Raw genomic sequence first — 27418 nt, 5'->3', positions numbered from 1 at the left:
GGAAGTAAGGGTGCACCTAAATTGGACCCCTGGGTAGGAATTATAAGCCTTTCAGGTGCTAAAAAGTTCATATGATTAAGTGCTGCTACTTCTTTTCCTCAAGACTTTACCCATAATCCCAAGAACACGTTTTGGGAATCTAAATAATGCTTCTCACTTCTATAAGCACATTTTCACAGTTTTAAGGCACTCATACGTTGCCCATCACATATTAAGGTTGATCCAACCACTCAGCTTGAATTTCATTTCCTTAACTTTGAATAACCCAGTATTTCCTTCCTACATGTGTTGCTATGAAGAAAATTGAAAATGAATGTAAAGGCACTTTATAAATTGTAAAGTTGGAGATAAAAATGTTTCAGTATTATAAAGGCATTAAAAAAATACTAGTCAAGGTATTCAAAATTATGTGTAAATTGCTCAGTTGGGGGAAAAAAAAAGGCAGGGTTTGGTGGTCAAGACATGGGCTACCATTTCAGCTCTACTCTTGACCCAGGTTACACACAACCCGTGTGCAAGACTCCATGGGGATCCTAGAGAAAGCGGTTTAAATAAACAATGATAACACATTATTTTTACTTTAAAAGTTGTATCTTTAACCTTACCAAGCTCAACATCATTCATAGCTGAAGAATCCTATGAATGGGTCTCCACCTGCAGAAGGCTCAATTTCTGGTCTCGCATTTTCTATCCATGTGACATCCTTAAAACGCCAGCCCAGGTTTAGGGAAACTTCATTTCCCAGCTGTGTAGAGACACTCCCATGTCCCATACCCATATCCTCCAAGATAACAAACAAACAAAATTCTATTTCCAAAGGTTTTATTTCATGTATTGTTTGATGTTAAACCCTCCTAGGTTTTGCATCTAATGAGTGTCAGTGTGCAAACTTTCATTCCAGAGAAACATGGCAGTTGGGTAACTAGAACACAGGTGAATGCCACATGCTTCCTAGGCATGCTTAAGGAGCTCTTGGGCTGAGAGAGAAGAAAGGGGCACCTGCAGAAGTGAGAGGTACCCCATGCTCCCTCAGACACACACTCAGGGTGCTTCCTGTTTGATGACACTCTTCCATACCAACAGGGGGTCCAAAATGGAATATAATTTTTCATCACACTTTTAAAAGACACAGAGGAGCTATCTGAATTAACTCACTTTAAGTCAATGTTATATATATGAGGAGAAAAAGTTAATACACAAAGAAATACAAAACAAAAAAGAAAATATGCAATGTTTTCTGAGCTGCACACATTTCAGCTAAAAGCTGGGGACACAGATTTGGCTATTTAGGTTATTAAAATATTTATTACAAGCAAATTCCTTTTCCCATATTAAAAAAAAAACACATATGACTGGAAATATTGAGATAGCAACTGGGTTAAACCAATTCCCAAGTCTTTTTCAAGTAAGGGATCAATGAAGGAAAAGATATTTTGGAACTTAAAATTAGAGAAGCCTATACACAATTTAGATAGGGGGGAAAGAGAAAAACAAACCAAAATAAAGTCATATCGTTTACATTTTACAGCCTTTAATTAAGCACATAAAACTGTACTATTTAATATATTTCTCCATGAACTTTTTGTGAAATTCAGATCGCAGTGTATCATTTACAAATCTTTTGTCTTTCTTCTGATCATCTACACCTTTTGCACAGTTCTTGAAAACAACATCGTCATCCCACCTGAAAGAAAAAAAAGAAAATAGAACAATCTTATAATGCTTGTATCAAGAAACAGGAAAACAGTGTGAACTGCAAAGCTTACTCATCATACAGAAAGATGCTCAACATGTATATCATTCGATGCAGTAATTACACCCAAAAGAATAAAGTAATTCTTAAGCTTACTTTTTCATAACAGGAAGAATAATCCATTATAAAAAAAAAATCCCTATATACTTAGAACATACACAACATTCTTATTATTTCTCCAGTGTTAGAAACTGAGTTAAAAAGCAGAAATTACATAAATATTTAATGTTTTCAGGTCTAAAACAAAGAGGCAGCACCTGGTACTACTCTGATTAGTATGGACAGCTCTAGATGATAACTGGGCAATTTACTATGGTTAGATTATGTGGTTTTAAGGATTTTATACATATTCTTTTATCAGCTAACATTCAGTAATCATTCACTGTAGTATTTACAATTTAGGACAAAAGAAGAAACTATTGGGGTATAACAATTAAGGCTCATACACTGGCCTACATCTACGTTAACCACAAAGAAAGAGCAGCTTAAAAGCTTAAAGGCAGGAAATCTCTAGTTTCTCCTGGCTGGATTTCATAATGTACAAGCTTAGGAAAAAAAAACACCCACAGATGGGCTTTTATAAAGTACATATTTTATAGAAAATAAAAATTATGATTTCAAAATACCATCTAGCATATAAAACACAAATCCACATATGTAATATATAAACTCTCACAAGCATATATAAAACGAAAGCCTACATAATGTGTATGTTTGCTTGTGGACGTATGCATGCCAGAAGAAACTGCATATGGAAAATAAGCAAAGAACGTGGGCATCTTTGAAAACTGTTTTAAGTCATCACTGGTGCAGTGCAGTGAAATGTGAAAAGCTGAGCAGAGCTAGGTCAAATGTGATCTGTATATTAAGACATTACAATCTCCAATTTTATCTGCATCCAAATAAGGTAGAACTACTATATAGCTTAATACAAATATAAATCAATGTAGTTTGTTTTTCTTTATCCACTCTCTTCTCAATTCACTCCCAACATGCTTTTACCCCTCCTTCTCAGCACCAACATTGCTCTTGCAGGGTCCTAACTCCAACGGCCATTTCGCAGCACTTGTTTTACTTGTGGTGTCATCAATATCTAACCTAGATAATCACTCCCCTCCTCTTGAAACTGTTTGTGTGGCTCCAAGACACCGACCAGCCTCTTTTCATTCATTTCTTCCTCACTGGCTACTCCTTCTCAGCCTAGTTTTTTTCATTCATAATTCATTTAATCAACATTTACTGAGTACCAATATTTACTGTTCCAGGTATAGGCAGCTAATCATCTACCCAACCTAGAAACAGTACCCATTACCCCAGGCTCAGTCCTCTGATTTCCTCTCTGGCTATACTCATTCACTAAGCGACCTTATCTAGTCTTCATGGCTTCAGGAAACTTCTGTAAGTTGATAGCTCCCAAATGTATGATCTCTAGCCTGGGCTAACTCCAGAACTGTGTATCAAGCTACCTACTCAACATTTCCACCTAGATGTATATATCATTCCAAAGTTACCATGTCTTCTATCTGTCCCTCCTCCTTCCCACCTTAGCTCACATTCTTCCCCATTTCTACCCTTTCCATAGCTCGGGTCAAATACCTTGGAGTCTAGTTTCTGATAAAACGTCACCTTTCCAGCAAATCCTCCCTTGACTACGCAGTTGCCATTGTAAAGACTTGTTTTTGTTTTTTAAAACGAATGACTGAGGAAGCCACCGGATGACTGTGATCTTTTATTTTAAGAGGATCATGATGCTGCTATGTTAAGAAAAAAACCTGGGGGCGGGGATGCAGAGGGTGGTGAGCATGCAAGCAGACCAGTTAGGGGGACTGCATCCCTCCAGGTGGAGACGGCAGCAGCAGAGGTGGTGAGAAAGAATACATATGGTTTAAATGTTAAGCCTACAGGGTTTCTCCATCACCTTACATGAAATAACAAACCTCCCATGAGCACTTCCTGTAAGTTTCTGTTTTACTTCCCTGCATATCAGCGTCTGAAATTCTATACACAGGACTGACTGCTTGCAATCTCTCCCTCTTCAGCTTTCCACTCCACCCCTCCATACACACACACGCACACAGTACAGGAAAGAGTGCACATGCAGGCCTGAGACTGCTAGCCTCAGTAAGGCAGCTTGCAAGGTTGGTCCCTGGCTGGCATGTGGACACCTGGATTTCAGGAATCCTCCGTCACTGTGTCTAGACTGTGTACAAATAATGTGGTTTATGAGTGCTTGATTTTCTTCCGGAAGTCTCAATTTTGGTATGTGCTAGGCAGAGGTTGCCTGTATAAGCAGCCAATAAAAGCCCTGGGAGTCTCCAATGGGTTTTCCTGGGCAGCAACACTGCACACATGTTGCTGCATTTTCATTACTAGGGAGAAGAATGGGCTCTGTGTGACCCCTCGTAGGAGGGACAGAGCATAAGTAAACACGCACACTTCTTTCAGTGCCTTTTCCCTTTGTGATCTGGCTGTGTATCTTCACTAGGTTAGTGATGAGACCAGCTACACGCTGAGTCCCCCAAGACCTTCTAGTCTCTGACTGTGAAGGATGGCCTTGGGACCTCTGACACATATAACTACAACGTAAGCTTTATAGGGTCAAGGTTTCAGCTCACTGCTCTGTCTCTAGTACTTAAAACAATCTCTGGTACACAGCTGGTTACTGTAAATACATACTGAAAATAAGTTTATTTTCTTTCATTCTCCATTATTTCAAAATGGGATGGAGAAAAATATCAGTGGATGGTGGGAATTACAAGCTTTACATAATATAGTTTGCTATAAAACTCATAATCTGTGTGTGTGCACATATATCTATATCTATATCTATCTCCAACCCATTACTGTATAGTACCTTCTTTTAACTTTGAAGTTGGCCTGAGGCTGGGATGGGCCAGTGAGATTAAGGAGAGGGTTTCCACTCAGAATGTTTTCCATACGAATCCTTTCTTCTTCAGCCTTTTGCTCTTGTTCCTGACAGCAAGAGGGGAAGATTCATATTTACTTATATTAACTCTGGGGTAAATCTTACAACATAACTCATATTTTAAAAGACTGTTAGGATTTTAAGAGGAAGATGGGATAAGCATTAAGGTAGCATTGCTTTGTCTTTGTCTTTAAGACATACCAGAAAAGTCTCACTTAGTGAGATAAAATAATTTGGCATTTTCATTATAATATTTCATGCTTGCCATTATACATTCATTAGTCTCTTTCTGACTTTGAAATTCTTGAGTTGTATATTTAAAACTATTTTCCTTCTTGAAGTACATACAAAATTACATAATTGTTTATTTTAAGAGTATAGCAATAAACATTTTAATAATTTAGGAACATAAACATCAAAAAGACACACTTAGCAAAGCAATTATTTCAACTTTTTTTTTTTCTTAGAGGACTTGACTTGTGTAAGAAAAACTTTAATTGGTGTTGCAAAAACATCTGTATGAAGTAGAAATTGGTTTCGATAACATTAGTTCTAGAAAGTGGAGGTAAATGGAATGTAAGATCCTGGCAGCAATTTAATAGAACGGTCCCAGATGGCTAGGCTGAGGCCAACAGTTAATGATGACAAAAGCCCTGTCTGTGGGAATTCTGGATGATACCTGGGGAAATATTACACTGTGCATAAACCAAATTGTACTGTTTTCACAGGCGTTGTCAAGTTTCATATAGTAAAAGGCTTTTTCTACATGCACTTCAATTTCTCAGCAAGAGTGGCATAGAATACCTAAACACAGAAGAGAGCATTTGTGCAAGATATTTAACTCCTTGATATAATAATGCATACAAATAAAGAGCTTAAAAAATAATGCATACAATTCAAAATGATTACACTATCATTTACATCTAGGGCTTTCCGCAACTACAAGGTGGTGGATATGGAAAGCATGGCCCTTGGTATCAATATCTAAAAAGCAGCCACCACCTTCTTCTATGTGTGTTCTTTTGTGTTTTTTCTTCATTTTTCTTAATCAACTCTGCTGTTGCTGCTTCTTAGCAAAACTGGTAAAAACAAAATTGTAATCATTGAACATAGCACTCTGGCAATTAAGACGTTTAAAACCTTCAATCTTCTGGGGCAAAGAAAGCACTGTGTGACATTTAGAACTCTGATTTACAAACAGGGTGGTCACAAATTTTCCTGGCTTGAAGACTTCCACAACTTTCCTGATCAGGTCACCACAGGAGGTCTGACTTAAGTTTGTTTCAAAGCTAACATAAGAAAATTCTGGTTCTGGAGTGATGTGAATAGTCCAATAAGTTCCATCCAATTTCATTCCATTCATTGACTACCCACAAGGATTGAACAGTATGGCATCAATGACAGAACCTGGTATCTGGTCACGAATTCCACTCTCACAAGTGATACCCTTTGCAGTAACACTGTCTTTCATGTAGAACTGGTCCATAACTGCTGTGTCAAGCTCACTCATCAGAATTTCCAGGGTTTGATCTGGCTGACTGATTACCCAACTCTCTAGGAAATCCAAATTATACAAGTACCAACAAGCAGAATTCATGCGTTTCATACGATATGCTGCTCCATTTAGGAAAACTGCGTTAAGAAACTCTGTTTCTTCCTGGAAATTCTGGTGTGGGTACCCTTGGTGAGAAGGCTTCATGAAATTCTTATGAGAATAAAAGAAGCTTTGAACTGAGTCAAACCCACTGAATTCCCTAGCAAGTTTCAACAGGGGAACCAGTGCTTTCAGCAAGAGGGTAGTACCAAGTCTTCAAAATGAAACGTCTCTTGGAGACAAACACGCTACTCTCACTGAGTACATAAGCTTCCTGCTTGTCAGTTTTTGTCACACTAATGATTGAACATTGCACATCCTTCAAAAGTACGTCCCACTCAGATCTTGGGATGGTGTGAAGATCCCCACATCCTTGGTTTGCATCAGGTTGCTGCCTGGAGAACCAAACCTCCAGCAGCTTCTCCGTCTCAAAAAAAAATGTGCAGCTTCCATCACGTGAGACTAGCGAAAATCAGCAACCACAGAAAATCAGCTAAATTAAATCTCTTCTCCCGCCGCTGCCGCCAGCGCTGCGGATTGTTCCAGCTGTGTTACTAAAGCTCAGGTTTCTTTTTTGCTATAATTTCACATTAACGTTTTTTTTAAAAAGGATTTCTAAAACTCCCCCCCGCCCCCCGCCTTTTCTTTGTGAGCGAAAGCTCAACGTGAGTCTGTTGGAAATAGAGGCAGACACAGCTCAGTCTCTTGTAGTCCACTGTTTCCCCGTTAGAGAGTAGAGTGACTGCTAGCTAATGTCACCAGTCATACTGTGGGAGCCTATTTCAACTTTTAAGGAAGGGTTATATACAACTGTGATTAAAAATAATTTTATTTTGAATTACTAACAATGAAAACTTGAATCTCTAGCACTGGTGACAAGTTATTATTAACCAAGAATTATCTCCGAAAATCAGACAAACCATCATGTAAAAAATTATATTCAGTAAACATGCATTTCTACTAATTTACCTGAGGTTTATCCATTTTATTCTTATGATTTATTGTTACTTTCTATTTTTGTATCTCTCATCCGTCATCAGTTACATGCTTGTCTTTCTTCACTTTTATTTTAGCATTAACCTCTTTAAATTCAAATCACCCTGTTTCCTCCTTAGAATTAGAAATATAAAATGTCTAAAATCCTTAGCCATAACTTCTAGATCTCCCTGATTCCATGCTATCTTAAATCAAAGGCAGATCCCAATTTGCTGTGTTTGGGGGATGACAGAAAATTGATGACTTAATATATCAAAGAAAAAAGGACTTTCTGGAAGTCTATTAAAGATGAACCTGTGTCAAGCCACTTGGAAAAATAACTTGATTTTCTACACAAGTCAAAGATACTTCATTTTAATAATCAAGTGTGAACAACAGATTTCATTTTTATGAGGCCAAATAATTGGGAGGTGAGAAAATGCAATTTTCTGGGAAGTTAATAGGAAAATTCCTTTAGTTCATTTTCAGACCTTAAGCAAGCGAAAGCCAGGAGCATCCACCATAGATTAAGAACAGAGAGCATTCTAAAAATTATATACTTATTTTTGATAAAATTATATTGATGCTGAAAGTAAAAAGACATATCTCTGAGACGCTAAACAAACAGGAGCTCAAGCATACAATGTATCCAAATTTATAACAACATATGTGATGTAATAAGGTCCTGGCCATTTTATATTTGGAGTATTATTTCCTTTAGAGTTACTGGTTGATTGCCCCACACAGCCTCAAGAAAAAAAGGTGCCAACTCTTTCCATACTCAAGTACCAGGTACACTGTTTCATGCCCATAGGTATAAAGGATGGACAGCCTGTGGTTTGGTCATATCTGAACCATCTTGTTTTGTAAGTAAAATTTAACTGGAACACAGTCACATCCATTTATTTATGTACTGCCTATGGCTGCTGGTACTACAATTAGCTGAGTTGAATAGTTGTGACGGAGGCTATGTGGCCTGCAAGCCTAAAATATTTACTATCTAGCCCTTTACAGAAAGTTTCCCCAGCCCCTGACATAGGCTGACTGGTTTGAAAATATTTTGGAACACCTCAAAAACCAGCCACTAAAACCTGACAGGGAAATAGGGAACAGAAGAAATAAAACTGTCATTCAACTCCAAAAAACACCAACATATTTTTGTACAAAGAAATCAGATGAACCTTGCAAAATTGCCAAGATCTTCTAAAATGTTTATACTCCTTAAAGGTCAACCAAATGCATTTAAATGTCTCTTTGTGTATCAGTAGCTGTTAGGGAGGCCAAAAGAATTTGGAATAGAACTACTGCCCTCTTGTGGTGTGCGAGTGTAGGAATGGTCTTATAATTCTACAGGAATTATGCTACCCTATGCCAAATTTTGACAAGAATTATATTTTTAAATATTTTTCTTCTTCCAATCTGAATCCTAGCAGTCTTCAAAGCCTGTCCCAAATTCTACCTCTTTCCAGAATTCTTCCCTGACCCTACTGACCCATATGAACTCTACCTCCCTGGGTTCCAAGCATTAACCTACATCAATCATTTCCCAAGTCTTTTCCCTCATTTTTTAAACAGAACAATTCTTGGTTCAAATGAAATCTTACACAGAAGCCCATTAAGAAAAAAGCTGCTCTGTTCTGGTTGAATGTGGAGGCAGGGACTTCCCTGGCAGTCCGGTGGTTAAGAATCCACCGCAGAGAGCACGGAGTCGATCCCTGGTTGGGGAACTAAGATCCCGCATGCCACATGGTGCAGCCAGAAAGGAAAAAAAAGCAAAGTGGAGGCAGCTGTATCTACTTGAATGTCTCACAATATATCAAATTCAGCATGTTCCAAACAGAACTCATCATTCTTTTCTCTCCACTGAAACATGCCTATCTTTCTGCATACCCTGAATTAGTGTATAGCATCAACATGGTCACTTTCTCTGGTCAATCTTATCTCGATAGCTCTATCAGCATCTGTTTACTTCTCTCAAACCCAACTCCTATCATGCAAGATTCTCATAACTGCACCTGAGGATTATTGGAACAGCCCTCTAAGCAGTTATTTCCTCTACCTTCCACACCTCAGCCAGAGTAACCTTTCTAAAATGCACACCCAACCTTCCTGCTGAAATTGACTAGTTCCGCATATCCTTTGGAAGAGAGTTCAAATTCCTTTAGCATTGGTCTACAAATTTCTAGTGCTCTGACGTGCTCTTGCCTCCCAAGTTTTATCTCTTATTGTTACTACTATGGGTAATTCACTCAAAGTTTAAAGGTGAGTACTACAGATCCTACTTAATTTATCTGTCTTTGAGTTAGACATTCTTTCCTGCCATTGTGTAAATGCAGAGACTGTGGGGACTCAGAGAAGCTAGGTTATATAAAATTTATTGACAGACAGCCTCAGCAAGTGCCTGGAAAGAAGGCTGGGTCAGATGACAGGAGAGAGATAAAGATGGCCTCATTACACCTGTGGGTTCTTTGCAGGCCACTACTATATCTTAATCATCTTTGATTCTTCTGACACTTAATAGACACTTGACTCTATGTCTGTTGAACAAATAATTGAATGAAGAGCATTCTGATGAGTATGTCTGAAGCATGTCTGAACTATTTGGAAAGAATTTCTAACATAACCAGGAGACTTAGGATGTCACAGAAATTACCAGATTTATAGACCTACAGATCCTATGATATCTAGACATGGCAAGGATGATTTCTAACACAAGGAGATATTACTTGAATTAAAAAATATTTCTACTTTAGTTTATGTGAGAAGATGGCAATATTTAACATGCTGGTTTTACCTTCCTGGCCTGCTCTTCAGCTCTTTCTTTTTTAATTTTTTCTAGCTCTGCAAGAAGAGCAGCAGTATCATCATCGTCACTCTCCTCTTCAAAATCTTCATCTTCCTCTTCCTCCTAAAGAAGAATGGTCATGGCCCAGGAGATTGGAGACAAAATAGAGATTATTCATTTTTCTTCCACAAAAATAGCGCTTATCAACTCTTTGAAGCAAGATTTTAATTTTCCTAGAGGGAAAGATAAATGTACCTAAATACATTTAAAATTAGCAACCACCACCAACAACAAAAAAAACCCCACAAAAAGGCTTACGATTACTTACTAAAATGCCAATTTCTGATGTATTTTAGACATTATAACAGCAAATAGTATAATGAGGTACTTTTCAAATTTACATGGTCAAACGGGAATTTACATATTTCTAAAATCAGAAAAGGAACACTTTACACTGATACACACTACATACTTAGACTCTGGGAGTTAAAATAATTTTATATAGCTCAAAACAATTAGGGATTAAGGATAATCAAAAGTACAAATAAAGGTGCTATATTCTCAGAAGAAAATAATTTCAAATGAATAATCACTAAATCTCACTTAAAATTGAGTTCCTTGTATTGAATTACTGAGTTAATTTTTAATTTAGTCTGTCAACTCTAGAATTACTAATATATATGCTTAATTAGATGTTACCCTGGAAAAGTCACTCAGATTTTTCCTCTGTGTGTAGAAAACTGCAAATTAATGAGACTATGTAGTCCCACTAAATTTTAATGTTAATTAAAGTGCCAATCCTTAAAAACCTCCCACTCAGATCATATTCCTCCCTAAGCACAGAGGGAACCATTAAGTGCACTGAACATCTGCAAGGGGCATCACTGGCAGCGAGTATAGAAAGGCCTGCAGGGGATGCTATCCATAAACAGCCCAGTCTGAAGAGTGCCCTCTGGAGGGGAATAACTAGTCCAATTTCCATGGTTTAATACAGGTAATTATTATTATTATTATTTTTTAATATAGGTAATTTTTTTTTTAATTATTTTTTGGGGGGTACACCAGGTTCAATCATCTGTTTTTATACATAGGTAATTATTTTTTAAGGAAGCATATCTTTTAATAGATCTCTTCCTTCTTTAGCTCTCCAGAGATCAAACTTGAAGTTTGATTCACCACAAGATAATGCTTTTTGTCTTAAAATAAACTATAAAGTTTAGCATTGAAGTCAGAGCTATAATTGAATAATAGTAGGTAAAAATAAATACAAATCGCTTCGTAAAGCCAAAAGAACTTAAAAAGTACTTCAGAAAAATGGCAACTAAATCACTACATGGAGATGAGAGGAGGAAGTAAAACATACATCTGTTAGAGGGTCGTCTGCATCGAGGTTGGCAGCAGGAATCTGGTCCAACCGAGGCTTCTTTGACACTGAAGAAGAGGTGGTATGTTCTGGGGGAAAACAAACATTATTTAGCTTACTGAACCAAATCCTGTACTTCTTATAAGATTTAAGGGACCTATGGGCACAAAGAGCTTAGGTCTTAAGCATGACAGTAGGGATTATAACCACAGTGCCTGGCAATTAAGTCCTTGGCAAATATTTGTTGAATGAATAAATAAAAGTATTGACTTTAATACAGGAACTGTAGCCTCTCTCAGGAAATTCAGGAAATAGTTTACATATGCTAGAAATAAAAATGGAAGAAATTCATAGATAGAAACCATGGGGTCTCAAAAAGTCTGGCTGCTGTAAATAGTCAAAATCTCCTTGATCTCAACTGAAACAATGGTTGCTAAATACTCCCAGATCACCTAGTTCTTTCTAATACAGAAGCATAAAAAGATGGAATTGGAATCAACTTCATTATCATCTCTAATCCAATCCAGTCTAATCTAATCTAATCCAGTCCAATCTAATCTTCCAAGACACTGTTACAGCTCACATCCATATTTAAAAGCAAACAAACAAAAACAGTAATCCATTCCAACTACCACATGAAAGAAAAACTACTGTCAACATAATGTTATAAGAGAAATGTCTGGGATAGTGCTGGCACCTCGGGTTGGCCGATCTCTGTTTTTCTCTCTTGCAGCAGCTCTCTCTCTCTCTTCCAACTCTCTCCTGAAGTCACGGTTCCGAACCTCTTCAGGGGCATCTTGAGTGGTCTGTCTAAAGCAGAAACAAAACGGCAAAAATACTTCTGAAAAAACACACAGCTGTAGAAATGGAAGAAAATTCATGAAAAGCAACTTTGTCCTGAGTCCCTAAAGCATAATGTTCCATTAGGGGTAACAGAAAGATCATTATCCTAAACTGAAGCTTTTTCTAACAGGCATCCTGTGATGCCTCTAATATTTCAAGAACCTCAAACTAAATCACATACTTTCTCATAATAAGGCCGCAAGTTATGCAAAAATGTCTTTACTTTTTGTTAGTATGTTAACTCAGAGCTTGTTACAGTAACACTTTTAATCTTAGTACTGACAGTGCCTGGTCCCTCTGAAGTAATGCATTAGTTGTTGTTCCATCTACATATGGAAATTCCTGGTTAATTGGAATTTCTACTTAAGGAATATCTGGTAGCATTTTACAGTCATAGAGCATAATTTTAGTGTCAGAAACACTACTACAGTCTACTCCTATAAAAATAGAAAAGTGATAATAACCCATGCATGCTACTATCTCATGACCATGTCACTTAACAGATTTGGTCGTGCTTTGTGAAACAAGAAAAAATAAAAGGCTTCATTACCTATATTTTATCTTTGTGTGAGAGGGTAGGTCTCTGCTTGAATATTGCTTTGAGAGTTGGCTCAAATCACCTTCTCCTTTTCCTCTCCCGCCTCTTGCAGGTTCAAAAGTTGGCCTAGCTGCTGTTGTCATCTTTTACGCTTTGAAGAAAAACAGTATCAAGTTATTTCCAATATGACAAATGTTCATTTTACAAAGTATTAATCAACATCCATCCTTGTGAAATAACTTCCCTAACTTATTCCACAAAACTTATTTAAAATAATTTCAACAGTTCTGAACAAAACAAATAATGAGGCTCGGGGTGTACAAGGAACATGGCAGATATTTAGTCTGTCATGAAAATACGAATTTGTGTTCCTGCTCTCCTTCTGGCTCTGTGACCTCCAGCAAGCCACCAAGCTTAAGTTTCTGTCATTTGTGGAATGGGGATATTCCTCATAGGATTATTAAGAACTTATGAGATTTAACATGTCAAAACCCTTGTAAAATACAGTACTGCCGTAACCAAGTTTTAAAAATCTCAGTTCAGCCTTACCCCACCAGACTCCTTAAGGTTCCCATTTTATCTAAACCTCACACAGCAGAAAATAGGCTAGTAACTACAAAACAAAAACGATATCTAAGAAAATCACTGACAAAGTTATTGAGTATCCTGGAAAAAAAGTGTGCTAAACTTCGATGACAGTTACATAGGCAAAGTTCTCCAACAACCTTTTGTTGATCCACTTTTCTTCCACAGCAGCCAACGTAATATAAATCAGATCTTTTGCAAATTACAACTTAAGAAATGCTCCAAACACAGCAACCCACTCCCAAAGGTTATGTTACTTTTGGCTTTGAGCAACTAAAGAATCCAGCATAGCAGATGTGGCTACTAAAATAGCCCAAGCGTCGGAAAAGCAAGTGTCTGGGGAAACTGGGGGAAATGTTATACTTCTGTAGATTTTCAAAAAAAAAGGGAGAGGGATGTGCCCAGAGAGGGAGAAACAGGGTAGCTGGCCTTTGGGGACGCCGCCGCCTCCCACACCCCCCGGGTTATCATCACTAGCGCCGGGGGGGGGGGGGGGGGTCACTTTCGGGCTGTCACCAGGAACCCGCAGGCTTTTCAGCCCTGCCCCGCTCGGCGAGGGGTGAGGGCGTCCAGACCCTGCTTAACGCCTTCACGCTCTGCTCTCTGCGGCCGGCCCAGGACTGGGGACGCTAGACAGGCACTGAGCTCCGCCGCCCGCCCGCCGCTCCGGGGCCTCCTCGGCCCGTGCTCTAGGTTCTCCGCCTCCGCCCCCAACCTCCCCTTCCCGCCCCATTCACAGTCTGTTTCCCTGCTGCCGCTCACTTCGGCCGAGCTCCGATGCAGCTCCCTCCGGAGATCATACAGACGCCATTATAACTCTTGGCTCCCAGAAACCTCTGCGCCCAGGGCCAAACCCCAAGACCCGGAAGCAAACCCCAACCTCTTTAGCCGCCCCTCAGAGCTGGAGGCGGGGACCAATCAGCGGAGGCCAAGGTGGAAGTCGGAGTGACGACAGCAAGGGGCGGGGCTTAAACGGCCCAGGGGGCGGGCATTTGAAATAAGTATTTTAGAGTAGACCCTAAACATCATTTTATACCTTCAAGAACCAATTACTTAATGTCTCTTCCGTCTTTTCCTTTCTCGACCCCCTCCCAGACTCCTTCATTCCGGTACTGCGTGGATGGAAAGCCCCGGGTAGCCGACACCACGTCCCCGGCTAGCGAGAGAGAGCGTAGAAAAGGATTACACCAAACTGTTTAAATCCAACGGCTCCTGCTTCCTTTCTCCTGAGCTAGACCCAACAAGCCTAGAGAGTTGGGCTGCGGAAAGACTAGTGTTTTCATTTAATTGGATATGAAGAAAGAACAAATATGTACGGGGGCAACCACGATCTTTATAAAGGTACCATTCCTGCAAAAATATTAGTCTTCAAAGCAAAGGTTGTATTCGTATTGTTTGTTAAAATTTTTAATTTTTAAAAAGCCTAAGTTCTAGCGGGAGGGGAGGTATCACTACTAGAGTTTCATTATGTATTAACCGACATTGAACGTTTAGAACGGTGGGCGCAACTGCCAGGAGCACTAGATGCAGTTTTTATTGTAAGATGGCTACTCATGCGTTAGGTGAAGTTTTAATAAGGCAACGAACGAACAGGAAAACAAAAAATCACCAATCGCCCTTAGTCTTATCCCCCCAAAAAGCACTCTGGGAGCAGAGATCTTGTTCGCTTAGTTCACCTTGGTATCTAATCACATATTCCTTGGCCACAGTAGATGCTCAATAAATAGGAGGGTGAGTCAAAAATTATCCGCACTCTGGCTGTGGAATTTATAGAAGTTTTAATATAACTGGAGTGCGGATAAGTTTGGACTCACCCTCGTATTTGTTAAACAAATGAAAATTCAATTCCCCCAACTTGGTTTCAAATGTAAAGAGCTCATAAAATTGAACGTAGAAAACCTCCCCTCCGCCCCTCCTCCCCCGCAACTCTTTCTTTGAACTTTACATGAAACAAAACAGTAGAAAAATTCCCTTCCCCCATAAAGTTCAAATTGCAAATCTTGATTATTCTTAGCAAAGCTATTACTCCCCTAGTCTTACACATTTCAGTAAAGGACACTACCATCATAATAGTTACTCAAACCAAACTCCCAAGGCTCCTGCTTAAATTCCTTCACTTTTCTCATCCAATTTATTTGCAAGTCTTGCCAATTCAACTTTCAACATATACTCTAAATTTCATTCCACTGCCCTAATCCAAGCCACCATCATTTTCCACCTGGACTGTAATTGCCCCATAATGATCTTCCTGCTTCCACTTTTCTCCCACAGTCAATTTTGCACATAATGAGAGTGATCTTTTAAAATTGTGAATCAGGTAGTATTACACTCCTGCATAAAAATCCACTGCACTTAGAATAAAAGTCACATTTCTTAATGTAACCTGAGGCTTCTTAGGGTCTGGTTCCTACCTGTCTCCCTGGCTTCACTTCTAATCAATCACTGTCCTACACACTAAGCTCTAGCCATAGCCAACCCCTGATTTCTGTTTCATAAACAAGATTCCTTTGCACTGGCTTTTCTCTCTGTCTGTGCCCCAACATAGCTGTATTATCATTCTTCAAGCCTCAGCTCAAATGTCACCCACTCAGGTTTCCTCTGACATCTACATTCACACCCCCATTCCTCCAACACACAAGTACCATCACATCACCCTGTTTTATTTTTTCATAGTACTAAACACTACTGAATTTATTCTGTTCATTTTTTATTGCCTTGTTTCTTGTCTTAGAGGCAGCATAGCAAAGTCATTAAGAGAAAGGGATCTATAGCCTGACTGTTTTGGTTCTGAATTCTAGATCTGCCCTTTCCTAACTGTGTAACGTCAGGCAAGTCCCTTTCTGTGCCCTCCGTTTCCTCATGTATTAAATGAGGATAATTTCTAGTCTCTACCTCATAAATGTTATTGTAAGGATTAAGTGAATTAATACTTATGCTTAAAACTGTCTCAGCAAATAGTACTTGCTAAACAAATGTTAGTTTTTATTATTATTAATATTATTTTTATTATTATTGTCTATCTTCCTGTATTAGAACATAAGTTCCAGGAAAGCAGGAACCTTGTCTCTCTTGTTCACTGGTGTATCTTCTGCATATAGAACAGTGCCTGGCACATAATAGGTACTGAGTAAGTATTTGTTGAATGAATGAATGATTGATGCACTATGAAGTAGAGGAATGACATAACAATGGCAAGGCGGCGACACAAGTATAGAAAATACCCTGGTTTTTATGTTCCAACTGCCCTTATCAGCCCTGAGTCAATCACCTGGATTCATTTATGTCCCATTCAACCACCTAATCTTTTGATCACCCACCATGATTAAATAACCACCCCTGTAATTTCATCAACACGAACATACAGTATAATCACTCCACAAGAGTAAAAGCTTTGACTTAAACAGTCTGAAAATATTAATAAGAAAAAGAAACTAAAAAGTTTACTTAAGTGATTTTAAAGTACTAGTAAAAAACCAAACCAAGTTTTTTACTTAAATGGCTGGAAAGTATTAGAAAAAGAAAATAAAAGTAAGTAAAAAACTTAATTCACCCTATCAGGTGACAAAAAAGTATACATAACTTTCCAAGAAGCCTTATTTTAAGCCCATTACCACAAAAATCTAGTCAAGCCCTTAACTCTACCTGCCAGTCTTCTCATACTCTCCTAATTTTTTTCCCACTAGGCAATATTATAATTTCCCACATTCCCCTCTTTCTTCAAATCTATGCACCTCTTCCATGCTCCTTTCCCTCATTTTCTTTCCCAGGGATGGATGATCTGACTTCTCTGAGAAAACAGAAGCTCTTTTTCTCAGAGGACTCCTCATCTTCCCCCAGAAGATCTACCAGACTGCCTTTGACTATGTCCTTACATTCAGCTTTCCATGTGCTGGTAGACATGAGGTGACCCTAACCCTCGCCCTTGTGTTCTGGGTCCAAATCCCTCCAGCCTTCTTAGTAACTGGCATCCTGCTATATTTTCTATCTCTCATAAGCTATGAATCCACACCTTTCAGATCATTCTTGTCAGTTTTCAGATATGTATCTTTTAACCTTAAAAAGTGCTTCTTCATTTTAATATGACAAAGGTAGTATTTTAATTCAATGTGAAAAGGATTTTTTTTAAATATATATAATAACTGTGATTACAACACTGACTATTCTTATGGCAGGGTATAATGTAGGAATTCCAGCTTCAAAATTTATACAAACACTACAGCCAGTTGAATTAAACACCCAAAAGGGAAGAAAGAAATCATAAAAACCTACAAAGAAAATTTAAGTGACTATTTGTACTACTTGGGTTTGTAAAGAACTTTTGATCAAGGCAGGACACCTAAGAGCTGCAAAAGAAAACTTTTAAAATTCATCTATATAGAAATTTAATTTTATAGCAGAAGATGCCCAGAATGAAGTCAAAAGATAAATGCTAGATTAACGGGTAAATCTCCTATACTGCCTATAGCATATAAAATATTACTACTGCTAGTACTACTACTATTACTACTAATATGCATAATATAAAAAATACAGCCCAATTAAAAAAATGGGCAAAGAGTATAAACAGGCCTTTCAGAAGAAGCAATTCCAAGATAATCAACATGAATGGCACTCAACCTCTCTACTAGGAAAATGAAAGTAAATTAACAAATCATCACATTATAGCATCAGGTTGGCAGCAATTTTTAAAAATTAATAATACAGTTGGATATGATTGGGAGAAAGGGGATCCAGTCAGACGGTGAGGAATGGGCTTCCATTCTCTCACAATAAAAATTAAAGGTTCTCACAATAAAAATTAAAGGTGCTCACATGACCCATAAAGCTCTCCCCTACCTAGTTGACCTCCTCTCTTGCTCATACCTCTCTGGGCTACAAGCCTTCCTGGTGTCGTTTGAGTATAGCTCCTGCCTTCGAGCCCTTGCACTAGCCATTTCCTTGGTCAAGAACACTCTTACCTGTCTTCTAGTGTTTGGTCAAATGAGGTCAGCTAACCATGACAGCCGTAATTAAAGTTGCAACCATGCTCCTACTTTGTCCCTCCAAATCTTGCACACCTGCATCCCTTATCTGGCTCAGCTTTTATATGTAGCACTTATCATCATCCATGATCCTAAGTAATTTAGCTATGTATATTATTTCTTTATCTATCCCATGCAGAATATAAATTCTTCAAGGATAGGAATCTGTTTTGCCTGGTGAGGTGGACCAAGCATCTAAAACAGTGCCTGACACCAACAGGTGCCCTTAAACTTTTTCCAAATGAGTGAATAAATGAATGAAGGAATGAATGAGAGAGTGAATGAGCTTTAACAGGGAAAATAATCACATTTTGATGTAAAAAGTTATTGCCTTAATCTCTTCTATATTTTAAAGGAGAAAAAAGTAATTTTCATTCTGTTAGTCTGAAAGCCAGGTTTGAAATGAAGATACGCCAAGACCCATTAACATGATTTCTTTTCAAGAAAATGAAAAATCATGTGATTATCAGGCTGTATATGTATTATCAAAATTCTGGTTCAGTTAGCCCACCCCTAATCAGAGCACAGCTCTAATTTAATCAAATCTCCCTCCTCTTCCAATTGAATCACTTCCCCAATTTTAGTAAACCCCTTACTTACAAAGTTACCAGCCCATAAAGTGTGAAACTTTTGCTTGAAAATGGAGGAAAAATCCCAATGGTCACAAGTCAAAAATCACATTTTAAAAGTAAATATAAAACGGCATCTGTTTAAATTTTTAACCTGAAAATGACCAATTTTCTAATATAACAGTTGGTGCTTTAATCTGTTTTGAAAAGTGAAAAGAATAGAAAAATAAAGTAGCTTGCTTCTTACCAACAAAATTCTGTTTTTAAATGAAGATGCTCTAGAGTCCAATGATAACCACAAGGTGAATTTTGCTGATGGTCCAGGCTAGATTACTGAACAATATTATAATTGAATCACTTCTTACTTAAGCTACCTCATTAGCCGGCCAGTCTGTTATTACTAAGACAACCGAAAACAAACATATTAAAAAACAGTTAAAACTAAACAACTAAAATATAGAAAATAAAGGGATAGAAAAAGACATGCCAGGCAAATTCTAAACAACAATTTTCTGTAACAATATTAATTATCAAAAGTATTCTTTAAATAGTGTAGCATAACAAGGACATTAATATAGGCGTCTTATTGCATCACAGAAATCCACTAGGAAATTATTACAATCATGAACATTTATGCAACTAACTACATAGTCTGGAAAAAATATGAAACAAAAGTAAAGAATTAAAAGGAAAACTGCAAATCCACAATCATGGTGGGAGTTTTTTTTAGTATAAACTTCTTTCAGATTGATAAATCAAGCAGACAAGTTAACAACACTGATACACGGAAACAAGATTGTGTATTGATATGTATGCTTATTACATTTATATATGCATGTATGTTTATATTGCATTTATATACGTATATAAAATCCTTCAACCAAAGCAAGAGAATACACATTCTTTTCAATAAGCAATGAACATGTACAAAACTTAAGTATAAAACCCCCAAATAAATTTCAATAAATGCCTATGTATTCATTTTTAAATGATAATATTTAATCTTGCCAATTTTTGAACTTTATATAAATGAATCGTGTTCTTTTGTGTTTTGTTTTTTCCCTTAATGTGTATTATGTGTAGCTGTGGTATAATACACAGAATTTCATTGCATAAAAATGCATAGTATAACTTATTTATCCTGATAATTATGTTTTCAGTATGTGTGTATTACAAATAACGCCACCATGAGCATTCTTGGAAGTGTGCAGAGGTACATGCATATACATTTTGTGTACAATTTTAGCTCATCTGGTGGGTATATAGTGATAGCTAATTGAGGTCTTAATTTGCATCTCCTTGAGTACTAATCACCTTTCATATGTTTATTGTCCATTTGGATTTCTTTTGTGAAGTATCTGTTCAGTCTTTCTATTGAAATTTTTTTCTTACTGGTTTCTATGAATTCTTAATACTTTGGGCATCAGTTCTCTGTCATTTATTTGTGCTGTGCATAAATCTTTCACTTCTTGGCTTCTCTTTTGTTTTATTTTGATATTCAAAAATTAATATCAGGGTAGTTCGATTTTTTCATCTTTTCCTTTTTGCTTAGTTCATGGTATTTCTTGATTAAGAAATTCTTCCCTACTTTGAGGTTACATTGATATTCTCAGATATTATCTTCTGAAGGTTTTATTTTTTCACAGTTCTACCAGGAATTCACTTTTGTGCATGGTATAATAGAGGGGTCTTGAAATCTGGTAAAGCAAGCCTTCTTTTATGAGTGCTTTGCTATTCTCTGCCCTTTGCACTTCAATATAAAATTTAAAGTGTCATATTCTATGGAAATACTTTTGGGAATTTGATTGGGATGATGTTGAATCTGTAGATCAATTTAAGAATTGACATTTCTACAATATTGAGTCTTCAAATCTCTTAACAGGTTATGTCTTTTCCATTTATTTAGGTCTTCTTTAATTTCCCCTAAGTAGATTTATATTGTCTTCATAGAACTCTTGCAAATTTTTGTTAGCTTTAGCCTTAGATACTGCTTAATTTTTAATGCTATTGTAAATGGCATCTTTTTAAAATTTCAGTTGTCTAATTATTTGTTGCCGGTATGTATAAAGATAATTGTTTTTTTATATATTGCTATTTTAAATTTGAGACTGTTCTAAATCCTCTTATTAATTAAAATAGTTTACTCATAGATCTTTTGGATTTTTTACATATACAATCACTTCTAGGAATGACAACAGCTTTGTTTCTTTCTTTCTGATCTTTTCCCCACTCCTCCCTTTTTTTCCTTGCCTTCTTACATTGGATAAGACATCCAGGACAATGTTAAATAAAAGACGTGATCACAGGCATCCTTGTCTTTTTTCTGCTCTAAAAGGGTAAACTTTTAACTTTTAATTACTAAGTATGATGTTTACTAACGGTTTGGGGTAGATGTGCTTTATTCAATTCGAAATTTCCCTACAATTTTTGGTTTGCTAAATGGTTGGCAGATTTTATCAAACACTTGTCTACATCTAATGAGATTGTCTTTTAATCTGTTACTGTGTGTTACTATATTTATTTAACTGTCAACTAACCTTTTATTCCTGGAATAAACCCATCTTGATTATGATGAATATATGGCAGGAAATAGGTTTACTCATTCTATTTAGGACTTTTGCATCTATGTTCATAAATGAGACTGGCCTATTATTTTCCTTTCTCACGATGTCCTTGTTGGAGACTTGTACATACAATTTGTATCATAAAATATGCTGGGAAGTATTCTTCCTTTTTCTGTTCTCCAGGAAAATTTGTCTAAGATTGAAATTACTTCTTCCTTGAATATTTGGTAAAATTTGCTGGTGTAGCTATTTGGGGTCTAGAGTTTTCTTTGTGAAAAGAGTTTTGATTACTGCTTCAATTTCCTTGATGGTTATAGATACACTCAGCATCCTATTTCTTCTCATGTCAATTTCACTATTTACATTTTTCTAAGAATTTATTTCATCTGAATTTTAAAATATGTTTGCTTAAAGTGTTTTTACTATCTTTATTTTCTTTTTTATGTCTGCAGCATCTATAATGATGACCTCTTTATCTTTCCTAATATTGTTTATTTGTGCCTTCTATTTCTGGTCTTTACCATTTTCATGAGAGGTTTATTGATTTTATTAGACCTTTCAAAAAAACCGACTGTTTGTTTTGTTCATCCTCTTTATTTTATATTGGTTTTCTATTTCATCAATTTCTTGTCTGATTTTTATTATTTTCTTTGTTCTGCTTTCTTTGCTGTATTTCTAACTTTCTGTGATGGATGCTCATCTCATTTAATTTTCCAGTCTTCTTTCTTTTCTTGGATGCTTATTTAAACCTATAAATCTCCCTTTTAATACTGCTTACCAGCTTCCACTAAGTTTGAGATATAGGATATCCACTCTCATTTGGCTTAAAGTATTTTCTGATATTTTTATTTCTTTATGATTGCAAGGTTTATTTAGAAATGTCTTTTTAATTTTACAATATTGGGAGCTTTCTAGTTATATTTTTAATATTAATTTCTAACTTTATTATTTTGTGGTTAGAGAACATGTTCTGCCTGCTTTCAACCCTTTGACATTTGTTAAAACCTGTTTTATGGCCACAGTTTTCTGGTCGTTTTTGCAAAATTTCCATAGTACTTGAAAAAAAATTATATTCTGCAGTTTGGGAGTACAAAGTTCAGTATATGCTCTTTAGGTCAATTTTTAAATTGCCTCAATCAAATATTTCTATATTGCTTTTCAACTACTTGATCAATTAGTGGGGTCCTATTTTATGCCTTTCTTTCCTGGGTCTTTGTGGTTCTCAAAAGCATCTCAGATTAGGTGATAAATGATAGGATGTAATATAATGTTAAAATTGAGAACCACTCATGAAAATCTGAAACAAATGTAGAATTTCTGCTAACTCGTCAATATTCAACATTTTACTGGAGAACATATCTAATTACATAAGACTTCCATTCCTAAGCAGCTCAAACAAACAAAAGAGTAAAAATTCTATGACTACTGGAAAAGAAGAGATATAATTTTTGTATATGTTTTCAGAAAATATTATCTACATGAAAAACTCTAGAATCAATGGTCAAGCTAATAGAACTAGAAGGAAATAAGAGGTTTGAAAAGAGATACAAGATCAATTTAAAAAATTAATGGAAAAAAGTGTCCATAAATTACTAAAAACTTACACGAGAGAATTACAAAGTTCCTTAGAATATATCTGAGGAAACAGATATATACCTTTATGGATAAAATTCTGAAACTTTATTGAAATACACACAAGATTTGACTAAATGGAGGACTATACAAGTTAATGAGTGAGAATGGTATGCCTACACCAATGCTATGTCTACACCAAATTTTTATTTAACTTCATGCAATTTCAATTCAAATCAACAGGGTTTTTATAGAACTTCACAAATTTATTGTAAAATGAATACTGAGGTTTAACTTTACTAATCTAGTCAAATTCTGAAAAACATGGAAAAGGACATTGAGAAGAGCCTCACCAGTTATCAATACTAAGTATAAAGCCATAGTAATTTAGACAGCATAGTTTTGGCACAGAAATGGACAAAGAAATCAAAGGACTTGAGTGGAAAGTTTAGAAAGAGAACCATACTTATCTTGGAACTTGACATGAGAGTGGAGGATTCCAACTCAGTGGGAAGACGGTGGTAGACAATCAGACTTCTACAAAAAAACCCAACAACAACCCTACCTCCTAACAGCAGTGTTCTAAATGGGTGAAAAAAATAAATATGAAAAAGAAATTAAAAGAAAATAAAATCGTGATTTCAAAGATAAGTGGATTACTTAAGACATAAGGGAACAAAACATAATGGAAAATATTAATAAATTTGGTTACATTTAATTTTTCAAAATATCTGAAAAAGAAACCATAAACAGATTTAAGTGGAAGTGGTGGCTAGAATACGATATTTGAAATAATACAATTGACATAGAATTAGTATCCCAAACACTTAAAGAACTTTTACAGATCAGTAGAGAGAGAAAAACACTGTAACTGAAAAAATTGGTAAAGAATATAACATAATTACCAAAACCCACCAAAGGCCAATAAATCAACGAAAAAGCATGCCACCAGGAAATAGGTCACACAACATCAATATTAATAACAATATAAAGGAAATAAATTGTTTTGCCAATCAAATTACCAACAACTAAAAATTTGACATTATCAGGTGCATCTGGTGATACGGAGAAAGAAACTCTCCTAGTCTGCTAGTGACTGTATTAATTAGGAAAATCAATAGATAAGCAACTTGACATTGACTAATAAAGTACAAAATGTAGTTTCTATATCATTAAAAATAACACCAAAATGTCTAACCTAAATAAATTCTCACATGTAATTACTAAGACACACATAAAAGATTTTTAATGCAGCATTGTTTATAATAAAAAACACTGGGAGGAATCTAAGTACCCACCAATAGAGAAATGCATTAAAAAATATATTCTTATGACTATATATGTATATATATGAATATATCCTGAAGCTATTAATTTTTAATTTTAAAATTACAAAAATGTTAGCATATTTGGTATAATTTGTAGGAAATAAAAATAGCAGATACACAAAACAACATATGTGAATACACAACACACACACACACACAAAAAGACATCCACACGTAGAAAATGCACCAAATTCATGATAGTTGTTGTTTCTGGGGTTGGGGAGGGGAAGGAGATTAGGACTTGGGCTTTATATCTGAAAGGGACTTCCACTTCATCTGAAATATTTATTTCTTCTATTTGAAAGTATTTGAAGCAGGAAGAAGATCCTTCAGGATGTCTGTTCAACATTACACTGGAGAGTCTAGTCAGGGCAGTTAGGCAAGAAAAAGAAATAAAAGGTATCCAAATTGGAAAGGAAGAAATAAAGCTACCTTTATTGACAGATGGCATGAGTTTATATAGAGAAAATCTTAAGGAGCGACTAAACTACTGGAACAAGTAAGTTCAACAAAATTGCAGGATATACAAGATCAGTATACAAAAATCAGTTGATTTCTATACACCAGCAATGAAGAATCTAAAAATTAAATTAAGAAAATCCATTAACAATATCATCAAAAAAAATAAAATGCTTAAGAATAACAGAAGTGCAAGACTTCTACACTAGAAACTACAAAACGTTAAAGAAGAGCTAAATAAATGGAAAGACATTCCATATTCATGGAGCAGAAGACAATATTTTTAAGATGGCAATTGATCTATGGAGTCAATGTAGCCCCTATTATAATTCCTGCTGGTGTTTTCCCCTCAGAAATTAAAAGTTGATCCTGAAATTGCTATGAAAATGCTAAAGACCCAAAATAGCCAAAACAGTCTTGAAAATGAGTTTTAAAAATTTGGAGGAGTCACACTTCCCCATTTCAAAACTTAATGGCAAAGCTACAATAATCAAGACATTGGTATTAGGATAGCTATATAGTTTAATGAATAGCTGTATACTTGAATAGAATCAGCAAAATTTTCAAGACATTTCAACAGTGAAAGAATAGTCTTTTCAACAGATGTTTCTGAAATAATGGTTATCCACAAACAGGAATCTGAAGCTGGATCCTTACTTCACAGCATATACAAAAACTAAGTCAAAATTGAGCATAGACCTAAATGTAAGCTAAAACCATAAAACTCTTAGAACATAGGACTATATCTCCGTGATCCTGAGCTAGGTAATAGTTTCTTAGATAAAACACCAAAAGCACAAGCAATAAAGAAAACTGATAAATTGGATTCATCAAAATTCAAAACTTATTCAAAACTTCAAAAGACATCATTAAGAAAGTGAAAAGTTAACCTGCAGACTGGGAGAAAATATTTGCAAATTGTATACTCAAAAAAGGACTTACAACCAGGACATATAAAGACCTCTTGCGACTCAATTATAAGACAAATACAAAAATGAGCAAAGGGTTTGAATAGAAATTTCTTCAAAAAAGATATATAAATGGCTAATAAGTATAGTATTAAATGTTCAGCGTCATTTGTCGTTAAAGAAATGCAAATCAAAGCGATGAGATAGGACTTCACACTGACTAGAAGTGTTATAAAAAGACAGACAATAACAAGTGTTGGTGAGGATGTTGAGTAATTGGAACCCTCATATATGGCTAACGGCAATCTATGTTAAACATAGAGTCACCATGTGACCCAGCATTCCACTTCTAGGTATCTATAAAAGAAAAACAAAAACATATGTCCTCTCATAGACTGTACATGAATGTTCATAACGGCAGTATTCATAAGAGCCAAAAGATTAAAAGACCCAAATGTTATCAACTGATGAATGAACAAATAAAATGTTCTGTATTTGTAACAATGAAATATTATTCAACCATAAAATGTAGCAAAATACTGATACATGCTACAACATGAATGAACCTCAAAAATATGCTGAGTGAAACAAGCCACAAGTGAAACAAGACACAAAAGACTATGTTATGATTCTATTTATATGAAATGTCCAGAATAGGCAGATCTATAAGGTCAGGAAGTAGATGAATAGTGGTTGCCTGGAGCTGAGGGTGGAAATGGGCTGTGACAGCAAATGGGCATAAGCTTTCTTTTTGGAGTAGTGGAAATGTTTTAAAACTAGATTGTGGTGATGGTTGCCCAGCTCTGTAAATATACCAAAAATCATTCTCTTGTACACTTAAAATGGGTGAAATTTTTGTTATGTAAATTACATCTCAATAAAGCTGTTTAAAAAAAAGAAACCACTTGAAGCAAATATGACAAATATTAAGATGTCAATTGTGGCTGGTTGGAATGCAGGGTTTTCTTATATGTTCTATTTTCTCTAATTTTAGTGTTTCTCAAAAAAAATTAAGACACCATAAATTCCTGGGCCCCAGTGTCAAATGAGATAGATGCATAAATTTACAGTGTTTTGATTATACTCAACTTCAGACATTGTCAGTTGCCCCCATTCTCAAAGGAAATGACTTAGGACATTCTCAGTAAAGCTTACCAGTCATACATAGCAAACCCAACTCTTTAGTGCCTGCCTGTTAAACATAAGCCAAGAATAACTAGATATATGAGGGAAGATTTAACATGAAAAACAGAAACCAAAACCTCCTAAAAGGGTGAATTCAGAGGAAACAGACATTATGTGGAGAGCAAACGAAACTTTTAAAAATCCCTATTAATATTTCAAGAGAGAGAAGAGAAAAATCTGCAGCCATGAAAAATATCGGAAATCTATAATAAAAGGAATATTCAGAGAACGAAAGGAATTTCTGAAAATCAAAAATAATTGCTAGAGTATTTGGAAAATAAAAGAGCAAAGAGGGAAAAAAAGAGAAAACTGAAAATATGGTGGGAAGAAATTATTTTAAAAATGGAATAAGAAAATTTCTCAGCAATGAAGAATATGAATCTACATCAGAAGATCTAGCACAATAGTTGACAGAAAAGACATACCAATCATACTTTAATGAAATCTCAG

The 27418-nt window shown here is 36.0% G+C and overlaps 1 protein-coding gene and 1 pseudogene across 2 annotated transcripts; both read right to left on the bottom strand.

The window, feature by feature from the left end:
• Window positions 1–807: 807 nt before the first annotated feature.
• CWC15 (CWC15 spliceosome associated protein homolog) lies at window positions 808–14220 on the bottom strand. Of its 2 annotated transcripts, none has more exons than XM_057695359.1 (7): window positions 14100–14220; window positions 12790–12928; window positions 12094–12206; window positions 11397–11485; window positions 10043–10156; window positions 4608–4726; window positions 808–1684 (listed from the first exon to the last, which is right to left on the bottom strand). In XM_057695359.1, the coding sequence occupies exons 2-7, from the start codon at window positions 12918–12920 to the stop codon at window positions 1555–1557; spliced, it is 696 nt and encodes a 231-aa protein (XP_057551342.1). In that variant the 5' UTR covers window positions 12921–12928; window positions 14100–14220; the 3' UTR covers window positions 808–1554. The 2 variants fall into 2 exon arrangements, with proteins under 2 accessions (XP_057551342.1, XP_057551341.1); XM_057695358.1 differs by having other exon boundaries at window positions 14125–14220.
• LOC130829135 (S-adenosylmethionine decarboxylase proenzyme 1-like) lies at window positions 4733–6731 on the bottom strand (annotated as a pseudogene).
• Window positions 14221–27418: the final 13198 nt, after the last annotated feature.

Source organism: Hippopotamus amphibius, chromosome 9 (assembly GCF_030028045.1).
Source record: "Hippopotamus amphibius kiboko isolate mHipAmp2 chromosome 9, mHipAmp2.hap2, whole genome shotgun sequence".
Lineage (NCBI taxonomy): Eukaryota > Metazoa > Chordata > Mammalia > Artiodactyla > Hippopotamidae > Hippopotamus > Hippopotamus amphibius.
Note: the sequence above shows the minus strand (reverse complement) of the source record. Positions and strands in the feature narration are given on the sequence as shown.